At 39.5% G+C, this 10487-nt stretch overlaps 2 protein-coding genes across 2 annotated transcripts; one reads left to right on the forward strand and one right to left on the reverse strand.

Annotated features, from left to right (window-relative positions):
- The first annotated feature begins 363 nt into the window (after positions 1–363).
- On the forward strand, positions 364–2662 carry LOC108444568 (complement C1q-like protein 2). Its single transcript, XM_037547085.1, has 4 exons — positions 364–556; positions 1050–1112; positions 1930–2058; positions 2166–2662. The coding sequence occupies exons 1-4, from the start codon at positions 418–420 to the stop codon at positions 2444–2446; spliced, it is 612 nt and encodes a 203-aa protein (XP_037402982.1). The 5' UTR covers positions 364–417; the 3' UTR covers positions 2447–2662.
- A 2697-nt stretch (positions 2663–5359) lies between these two features.
- On the reverse strand, positions 5360–8396 carry LOC108444570 (complement C1q-like protein 3). The gene is made up of 4 exons (XM_017725785.2): positions 8185–8396; positions 7437–7499; positions 6137–6265; positions 5360–6027 (listed from the first exon to the last, which is right to left on the reverse strand). Exons 1-4 carry the CDS (start codon positions 8357–8359, stop codon positions 5747–5749), a joined length of 648 nt encoding a protein of 215 aa, XP_017581274.1. The 5' UTR covers positions 8360–8396; the 3' UTR covers positions 5360–5746.
- Positions 8397–10487: the final 2091 nt, after the last annotated feature.

Consider the following 10487-nt stretch of genomic DNA (forward strand, 5'->3'; position numbering starts at 1 on the left):
TGGGATTATAACAAAGTGGAAGCAATTAGGAACGACAGCAGCTCAGCCACGAAGTGGTCGGCCACGTAAAATGATAGAGCGGGGTCCGCGGATGCTAAGGGGCGTAGTGCGCCTCATAGGGCGAAGAAATTTCACAGTTTGCCTCTCACTCAGTCTTTTTTTTTTTTTTTTAAACAACTTTTGGAGGCGTGATGCCACAGTCACCAAGAACGGTTTCTGCAATCTTATTTTTGCAAGTGTGAAGACCAACCTCTGCATTTTCTTGTTCTGAAGTGGGGGGGGGGTGTCTGTGGGGGTGGGGGGGGCATCTGTGTATGTTCCACTATATAAGAATCAGAAGCTCATTGCCTTTTACATTCACCCCATTTTCATCCGAGCTCCTCCACTCTACACACATCTCAAACAAAACATCTCAGGATGAGGGTCAGCGTGGTTCTGCTTTTGCTCTGCTTGTCTTCTGTTCATCTCCATAGAGCTGTTGACCAGCTGGTTGTGGGGGACGAGCAGACTGAGTTCACCCAAAGCCAGATTGAAGAGCTGAAGAAACAAGACGCAGGTAAATCAAATGATCTGAAAGCTCCCCAAACAACCTTTTTTCACAATGGCTTTGACTTGTTTTGCTTCAGACCGTAACGCTGAATGAACATCTATGAAGATCATACAGTTCCACAAGTTTGGAAAATCGAATGAAATTTGTTTGAAAAATTCAGATAATTTTATTCTGCACTTCGTTGCTCGTTGTTCCACATTGTTTCATGCTGTTTAAAAAGTTTGTAATGTCATAATGATCCACATCCATTTGTACTATGTTTTGTGTTAAAGCCATAAAAAACAGTGCTGTTATATATATATATATATATATATATATATATATATATATATATATATATATATATATTTTTTTTTTTTTTTTTTTTTTTTTTTTTATTTATTTATTTTAACATATGACCCTTTTTATATCTCATTAGAATATATATATATAAAGTGGTCCATTTGGTGTAAAACCTGATTCTGTGTTTAGTTGGTTGGATTCTTTGTGTGTGTCACAGGGCTGGAGGATAGTGTGGACTCTACTGAACTGAGTGCTGAAGAACCAGGAGAGGAGAATTCATGTAAGACTTAAATATGAAACAGAAAAATCATTTCTAAAATACTTCATTAGAAAACTGAGCAACATTTATCTGAATAAATCTCAGAACTAAACAAGTAATGTATGTAAATATAACAAACTGAGTGTGTAGTCAGGCTCCATGTGCAGAGCAGCTTCATTAAGGGCAATCCAGCTCTGCCAAAGCACTAGAGGAGCTGAACATGCGGTGCTAGAGCCTCTGGCTGGAACTCCATGGTGGACTGTCAGGTGGAGGGTAATGATGGAGCCAGGAAGGAGCAGGAGGAGTTTCCTCAAAGGGAAGGGGGTCGGAGAAGCATAATTACTGAGTGAGGAGAATAAAAACAGGCTTAAATATGGCGTGTGTGCTGCTGTCAGTCACACTGTAAACTAATAATCATTTAAAAGTCAGAGGCACTGCAGAAAAATAGCCTCGTGTCAAATGAAGTGATCTTAAATCTAGTCGTCATATCTAATATTTCCCATTTTGACATGGTTGTGCACTTATTATGAGATTATCAAGTTTATTTTCAGATATTTCTCAATGTTACGTGTTTTAGGTCATTTTATTGGGTAAAATTCTCACTATACTGGCAGATGATTGTGATTATTTTTACTTGATAAAATTACTTAAAACAAGTAAAAAATGTCTAGAAATGAGTTACATAATCTTAAATTAAGCTTGCAGCAATTTATTGACTATATTGGAGATGATTTTACCTGATAAGAGAGCTTTTTGCAGTGATCAGGTCAGTAGTTCTTCAACCCACTCTGTCCATCCCTCTCATGGGAAGAGATCAAATACATGTTTCTGTTTGCAGACACGGCAAAGGTGGCGTTCTCATATGCTTCAGGCCTGTACGGCAATTTTGGGCCTCACAGCTCTGACGTTACAGTGGTTTTCCGCAAAAAAATCACAGATGTTGGAAAAGCATTCAGTCCAATCACAGGTAAATGCAGTCACTCCAGAGACAGTGTCTGATGTCTGGTCTGGTCTGGTTCTTCTCTCTGGTGGTGTAGAGACGCTGTACTGATCCATCTTTTTCTCCTCCTGCAGGTGTTTTCACTGCTCCACGCAGAGGCGTCTATTACTTCAGGTTTAGTTTACTTGGTCACAGCAGTTCTCACAGGCTGGCTGTATGTTTGTACAAAAATGAAAAGAAAATTTTAGACGTGACTAAATACCCAAAAGGACAGTATAAATACGCTATTGGTGGAGTCACTCTGCTGCTGTGGAAAGGAGATCATGTCTATATTAAGCTCAGAAGACGAAGTCAGCTTTATGACAACAGCGACAACCATTGCACTTTCAGTGGTTTTCTGCTGTTTCCTATGTGAAGTGCTTTTACTGGTGAGGACAAATTCTGCATTCGAAGTTCTAAGACTTCATTTCACAATATACAGCCTTTGGCTTCTGTAGCTGATACGTTTCAGAGTGCATATAAAATGTGACCTGCATTTTTAAAATGTGGGACAGATTATTAAACAATAAATAACATTAAGTGCCAGAAATCATTGAACCAGGTAAAAACAGCCACTATAAGTAGATCAGAATACAGAACAATTATGTAGCTTGATGCTTTCTTCTTTACTCGAAATATATTACGACTTTCTCTGCTTTAAGTTCCTCACCATTCCTTGCCATTTCTAGCATCACAAAAATGTGGTAAAAATGCTTTATGTCCATAAAGTATCATTTTGTACCGCACAAGTGTGTTGTGTTTATTTCCTAAAGTGACGTTTGTCATTGAAAGCAAGTGGCCCTATGATCAAAATGTGTGTGTAGTGATTCCAGAGGAAGCTGAACTGAACATGCAGGGAAATTTTAGCCCTTTAATTCATTTGGTAGTGTAGTTGGCAATATTACTGCTCTTCTCATAGAAGACTGGGGTTTGATTATCTATCAGACTGAACACACCTATATACCAATAAGAGTCCTTGGGCAAGACAGATAATACAATACAACAGTGACTCTATGTAAGAAGATCTGGCATATGTGTGTAAATGTAAAAAATATGGGCTAAAATTTAGTTTTGAATTTGTGCTCCAAATAATATTCACTAAGCCTTCATATAGGTGCATATAAATTAGCACAACTTTTTCCCATGAATGTGTTTCTGATTGCAGTCCAGTTGGAGATGGGAAATAGTTAATGTACACATGCTCACTAGAAAATGACTGAAGAATCAGGACGCATCTTAATTACCGTGAAAACACATATCGCTGTTGTTGGAATCTCCAAAATGGTATTTTTCCAGGACAAGGAAAAAAGATTTATTTTCAATGTAAGTCAATGGATCCAGACTTTGTTCCAAGTCATTTTGGCCCATTTCTCTGGGTTCCTTTATCATGAAATTTATACACAATGTAAAGGGCCACAGGCACCTTCAAATTATGTCAACAATTCAACTAGGGTGTCGCCATAGCAATAGAGGAAACAGGGAGTCTCTGTTGACAGAGAGGCCCGCTGTAACTTCCTCCGGCTCGTTCTGCGGGATACTGAGCTGTTCCAAGGCCAACTTGGAAATACACTATATTCCCAAGAGTATTCACTCATCCATCCAAGTCACTGAATTCAGGTGTTCCAATCACTTCCATGGCCACAGGTGTATAAAGCCGAGCCCCCTCGGCCTGCAGACTGCTTCTACAGACATCAGTGAAAGAATGGGTCGCTCTCAGGAGCTCAGTGAATTCCAGCATGGTACCGTGATCGGACGCCACCTGTGCAGCAAGTCCACTCATGAAATTTCCTCACTACTAAATATTCCACAGTCAACTGTCAGTAGGATTATAACAAAATGAGCCGAGTTTAAGACACAATCAAGTTTACAAACATTTAAACCTCTGAAACATATCACACCGATCACAATCTTTAAAAACAGCAGCATTTGTTTATTTGCGTCTCCTAGTAACAGGAGAAGACGAGAGTTTGCGCGAGTCTACGTGACTTCCATTTGGTATTTCGGCCCCCCCAAATAATCTGCAAAAAACGGATGAGGTGGTAAATGTTTTCTAATCTGTCCATACTTTAAAAGTCATGGAGTGACCCCAAGGCTTTAGATTACTCCTGCCTAATCCCATTAATGTGCATCTAATACTGTAGTCCAGTTGATGATGGTAGATAACGATGACAGAATAAGATCATATTAATGCACTCACAAGCAAACATCTGTGGAAACACAATGCATCTTAATTACCATGAAAACACACAAAATAGACTGACAGTGTCAATAAGAAATTTCAGAGTTTCACAGCTGAAATGATAAGCAATCGATACGTCTTTGAGCCTGATTCTGTGTTTGCAGATCATTTGTAAAAAGCAAAACAAACTTTTCATGATTTATATATAAATCATAAAGTACAGTAGTAATGAAATACATAATCAACAACAAATAAAACAATCCACACAAACACAAACACAGTTCCCTACCTAGTGTTTGGGAAAACTCCTCAGACAATCTTTAGCATGGGAGAAGGTTTCTCTCAGCCCCTTGTAGCTGCAGTGTAGTGGCACAGTGTAGAGTCGGTCCAGGCAGACTCATAGCTGTGGTATCAAGGCACTCAAGTGGACAGATGGGGAGGCCTTGATGTGTGTGATGTGTGATGAAGCATCATTTAAACGTCCAGCCCAGTAAAACCTCTTAGCAGTGGTGTAATATCACTCAAGCTGTTAGTTCAGGCAGCCTCATCGCTGTGGTGTAGTGTTGCTCAAGCAGCCACTCCAGGCAAACCACAAAGCTGTAGTGTTGCATCACTCAAGTGGCCAGTCTAGGCAGCCTCATAGGTATTGGTGGCTTAAGCGATGCAAGACCACAGCTATTTTATTAGAATGTTCATATATTATATACACATTTATCCAAGCATCTGTAGAGATGAGTTATGAAAAATCAAACACGTCAATCTATTTAGCATAAATTGAACAGAATACATGAAAAAGTTGAGTGGTTCACTGCGTCACCTCCTAAAACGGCAGGCACACACTTTCACTTTCATTTTCTGTCTGGAGTGCAGTAAGAATAGTAATTAAAACAAGACAGACTCTGTTCATCACTCAAATGAGACAAGTCCCAGGATTCTGACGTTGGATTTTTCACTTGTTGTACATAAAAAGCTGCTCATCTCCTTTTTGTTTGTTTGTTTGCTTGTTTTTATTTTATTTTTTATTTTCAGGTCTTCCTCTAACCCATTATCTTGATCAAATTGTAAGTCGAGCGTTTGGCAAATGCAATAAATGTAAACACAACACACGTCTGCTGTCCAAAGCACTTTTATTTTTGCATCAATGAAAATGACAAGAAATGGCAAAGCAAAGAGAGTATTAACACAAAATAGATCAAATGAAGAAGAAAGCGTCAAATTACATAAATGCTCTGTATTCTGAAATACTTTAGTCTGTTTTGTTCTGATAAATGATTTCTTAATTTCCTACACAATGTTTAACAATTTCTCCTGCATTTCAGACGTGCAGGTCACATTTTAAGTGTATTCTATGTATTTGGTATAAAGGCCATCTGCATCATATCATGAAAAATTATTTTAGAACTTGGAATGCATTTTTGACAAAAACAACATGACATGCAGAGTATGAGATTATTCAGGCTGTACTGGCTCCTCTTTTTCCTCACCAGTAAAAGCGCCTCACACTGCAAACAGCACAAAACCACTGAAAGCGCAATGGTTGTTATTGTCGTCAGTTATCTGACTGTCACTTCTGAGGTTAACATACACATGATCTCCTGGCTGTAGCAGCAGAGTAGCTCCGCCAACAGCGTACTGATTCGATCCTTGTGGCAATTTACTCACATCAAAAATTCTCTCCTCATTTTTCATCAAGCTTACAGCCAGCCTGCTTGACTTGCTGGAACCCACTACATTAAACCTGAAGTAATAGATGCCTCTGAGTGGAGCCGTGAAAACACCTGCAGGAGGAGAAACAGATGGATCAGTACAGCGTCTCTACACCACCAGAGAGAAGAACCAAACCAGATCAGACATCAGACACTGTCTCTGTACTGGCTGTGCATTTACCTGTGAGTGGATTGTATGCGTTTCCAATATTTGTGATTTGTTTTCTAAAAATCAGCGTGGATTCAACACTTAAAGGCCCGAAGTAGCCATTTAAGCCAGAAGCAAATGAGAACGCCACCTTCGGGATGTCTGTAAACAAACATGGATAGAGTCAGACCAAGGTTTCTTTTTCTGGATTCAAAACAGGTTTGGGTGGTTTGGGGGCCTTTTTTGTGGAAACCTAACTGCATGCAACACGAAGAAGAACATTTTGTAACATGGGTTGTGTTTTGGACCCCTTCCCTGAGCAGATACATCTGATGTATAAGAGAGAATTCAAAGAGAACTCAGTCAAAACTTGGTCTTCCGAGGATGTGAGTGAACTATTGTCACCTTCATTAGTATAATGTTGATTCAGCATTTGAGGCCTAGACATCGAGCTGGAACTTCTTTTTTGAGTCTGTGTGTGATGTTAAAACAAAGACGTATGACGTGAATCCGATAAACTCCAACGCAACACCTCTGAGTTCTGAATGATTATTTAAGGCTTTACAGGGGGACTCGCAGCCGTGCACTCTCGCCATATATTAGGCCTATTTGTCTCTTGACTTCGTTACTGTACATTTTATTTTAACAAAAAAATCTCATTGTAGCTGTTTTGGTGTGTTGAATTGCTGACAATCACAACCCCATTTGGACCTGCCCAGTCTGAAATGGCTTATTCCAACTCCTGCTCCTCCCTGGCTCCACCCCTCTATCATTACACACACCTGCAGATAGTTTATGGACATATAAACTGGTATACTTGGCCTTGGGCTTTGTGAGGTCTCTGAGGAGACACTACTGTAATGTTGAAAGAGCTTGGGCCCACAGAAGGTGGCAGCATTTCTAGATCCTGTTTATATATGGTTTATGGTAGAGGTGAGATGGGATTGGACCCAAGACTCCCATATATACCCCTTTGTTTAACCTGTATGTTCATGAAGTGTCTCTGTTGCTCTACTGAGCTCCAGGCCGTGTTACTTTGTGCTGGTATTTCATCTGTCTGGCCGTTGCCTTGTCTTTCTGGTTTTCCAATATGAATCTGCGTCTTATTTTGACCCCTGCTTGTCGCGAGTGTTGGACTGCCCCAAATAAAACCATTTTACTCCTGCAAACAACTTACATCTCCTGACCTGACCACAAACCCATTTTGTTAGATTGCCATTTTTTGTTGTTTGATTGTTTATTTTTGGGGTTTTATGCAGAAATACCACAATTTGCTCAGCTTTCTAATAAGGGATTAGAAAAATCATTTTTCTGTTCAACATGTAAGTCTTACTTGTAGACTCCTTTCTCAGCGCTTCCACAGTCAGTTCAGTAGAGTCCACTCTCCCCTTCAAAGCTGTGAAACACACAACAAATAAACAACTATCCAGACATTTAAACACAGAATCAGATTATTGACCAAATACACCCCCTTCATTAAAGCACTATTGAGAGCTTCAGTGCTAATGCGAGTAAAGACTGTAATGACGTTACACGGGACGTTTCAGCAGCAGGGTCAGTCTCGCAGGGGACCAGACAAGTATCCCGTCTATATATAAATAAATAAATGAGCTGAGTAATAAAAGTGACATCATGAACTGATACGTACAGACTGTATTTCAGTCATTGTTACTTGTCACACTAACAGACTTTCCTGCACTGATTCGAGCTTTCTTGATTTAAAGAGAAATTGTTGCTTATTATTATTATTATTATTATTATTATTATTATTATTATTCAACAATAACAATAATTTATAAATGATACATAAAGCCTCTCAGTCCAAAGCTAATCACCTGTCAGCAAATTTAATTAAGCACTTATTTAAAATAAACATTATTAAAATAAAACACTGTAAACAGGATGAAACTTTGTAGAACAATGTCAAACAATAAGAAAACATTCAAAAAATGTACTGAACTAATTTGTGGAGTTGCTTGACCTTCTTTTATGTCCATACAGGTTTTCAGGGTTCAGAAATATTCCGTTTTGTGAAAACTTGTTACCGGGGAACTTTTTTCAGTTGAGATCATTTAATTTACCTGCGTTTTGTTTCTTCAGCTCATCAATCTGGCTTTGACTGTACTTCAGCTGCTTGACCATGTCCTTCAGCTCACGAAAGAAGCAAGTTTGGTCCTCCACTGCGAGCTGGTCATCACCTCTCAAGAGCTGAACACAAGACACGAAAAACCAAAGCAAAACCAGAGTGGCCCTCATCCTGAGATAATTACTGTATAGAGAGTGAAAAGATTCAGTTGCGAACAGGTTGTATGTACGAGGCGATCGGCATCTGGTTCTTATATTGAGGAGCATGCTCATGTGACACACACACACACACACACACACACACACACACACACACACACACACACACACACCTCAGAAGGAGAAAATGCAGAAGTAGATTGCACAAGCTGAATTCTAAGTTTTCAGGGGGGCAGCTGATACACATATAGGTACCGCCAACAATACTAAGGTGTACACTATGCGACATGAACTTGTTTCTCCACTGTCTACGCTAAGAATTGACAGCCTTGCATTTAAGCATCATCTGTACCCTGTGCCATGGAATTTTCCCATGTTTTTCCTGTCAGTTGGTGGACCAAGAGGACAGTTAAATGAAATAAGTTGGAACATCTTTTCAGATTCTTCTGTCAACAAAAGACTGGCTTGAGTTCAGGATGTGAAAAGCCTACAGCTAGAACGTGTCCTCTACCTTCCCTGAAATGTGACCATTGTTAAAGTGGCTACCAACTGCAAAAGCAGTTCACTTGAAACGAAGGACGACTCCCATGCTGATGTTCATAAAAATGCTGCTCTGGCAAGTCTCTGCTCTGGCATGAGGATCAGAATGTAGAATATGAAAATTGTGTTTTTGCTGTAGAGCCAGTCTCAATGGAAGAAATAGAGCCCATCAGAAGATGGATTGAAATGACTGCTGTTGCTGTTGTATTTCCAAGGAATACTGCTGGCCAAAAATGGCTGAAACAAAAAAAATTCCAATGGGCTTCACATCAAATTCATAAGATGCTTGGACCCATTTATGCATTGACGATACAGGCCCCTCACCTCAGAGCACAGGCCATATGTGCAGGGAAATTCACTCAAAAAGGCCCAGAATATGCTGTAACTCTCGCTAGGATGAGGTGATTTGAACAAAACATGCAATTTGCTGGGATGCGCTTGTGTCAGACCAATGAGGTAGGCGAGGAACGTTCAAGAACATGGGGCGATTACACACATGTCGACGTATGTAGGGTATTTTTTTGGTTCAGAATGCTTCGTCCTAACAGGAGTTACAGCAGAATACTCAGGGCCTCTTTTGAGTAAATCTTCTGGTGTATCTTCATTATCATCAACTATTTTAGTCATTGGATGGAGGCTTTTCCATGTAGGACAACTCCACAATTGCTGACAAATGTCTTAAGCATGTTTCTCTTGCTGGGGAATTCCCACGTCCAAAAAGTGAAAAAGGAAAATGATGAATTTCTGTCATACTGCCATCATCATCATGCCTCATCATCTGCAGTCTTCCAGATATGTTGACATGGTAAAGGGACTAATAAAGACCAAACGCTATATGTGGGAGCAGTTGGAGATCAAAGCCGATGCTGCAATTCAAAGAATTGAGTTGGCCAATATTGAAATTAGTTCTATGGGTAAGACGTGCACATTGTCTTCTGCTGCATTTCAATCTAAGAGAGAAGCTCATTTAATCTATACATCACATGCTGCTTGTTTAGATGCTATTTGATGGAGATATACGTCCCCAATTTAAACCCATGGTAGCTACATTATTCAATTCTTTGCAGGTACAGTCTGATGATCACAGTTAGGTTCATAATTACGGATGAATAAAAGTTTCCATTGTGCAATATTTTCTATGGCGGTTTAACCATGTCTGTGGTTTTGAAAGTAATGGCTAGACAAACAATGACTACTGAGAAAGTTGCAACACAACTGGCTATAACTGATATTCACCATGAATCTCTAAATTCTTCATGTTAATGAAGTTCTTGGTTGTGACTTTCCCAAAGAAGCATTATTTGATACCACAAACACATTTTAGGGATGTTCATCGTTCATGGTGTCGTGCCTCAGATGTTAATTATACTAAAATTCCTAAAACAAAAGGGCAACATTGCAGATGCTGTCATCATACAAGCACTCAATGTTTTTAAGTTGAATGTGATGTGAGATTAATGACTCGATTTCTTAAGAAGTGTGCTTGCAAAGGAGAAGCGGAAGGATATTGAGCATTATTTATTCCCTTAATATTATATTTGGTGAATGGAACAGCAAAGTAATACCCTCCTGGTAGGGTTAAAGACCCAGGCTAACTCAA

The sequence above is a fragment of the Pygocentrus nattereri genome, chromosome 18 (assembly GCF_015220715.1).
Source record: "Pygocentrus nattereri isolate fPygNat1 chromosome 18, fPygNat1.pri, whole genome shotgun sequence".
Taxonomy (NCBI): domain Eukaryota; kingdom Metazoa; phylum Chordata; class Actinopteri; order Characiformes; family Serrasalmidae; genus Pygocentrus; species Pygocentrus nattereri.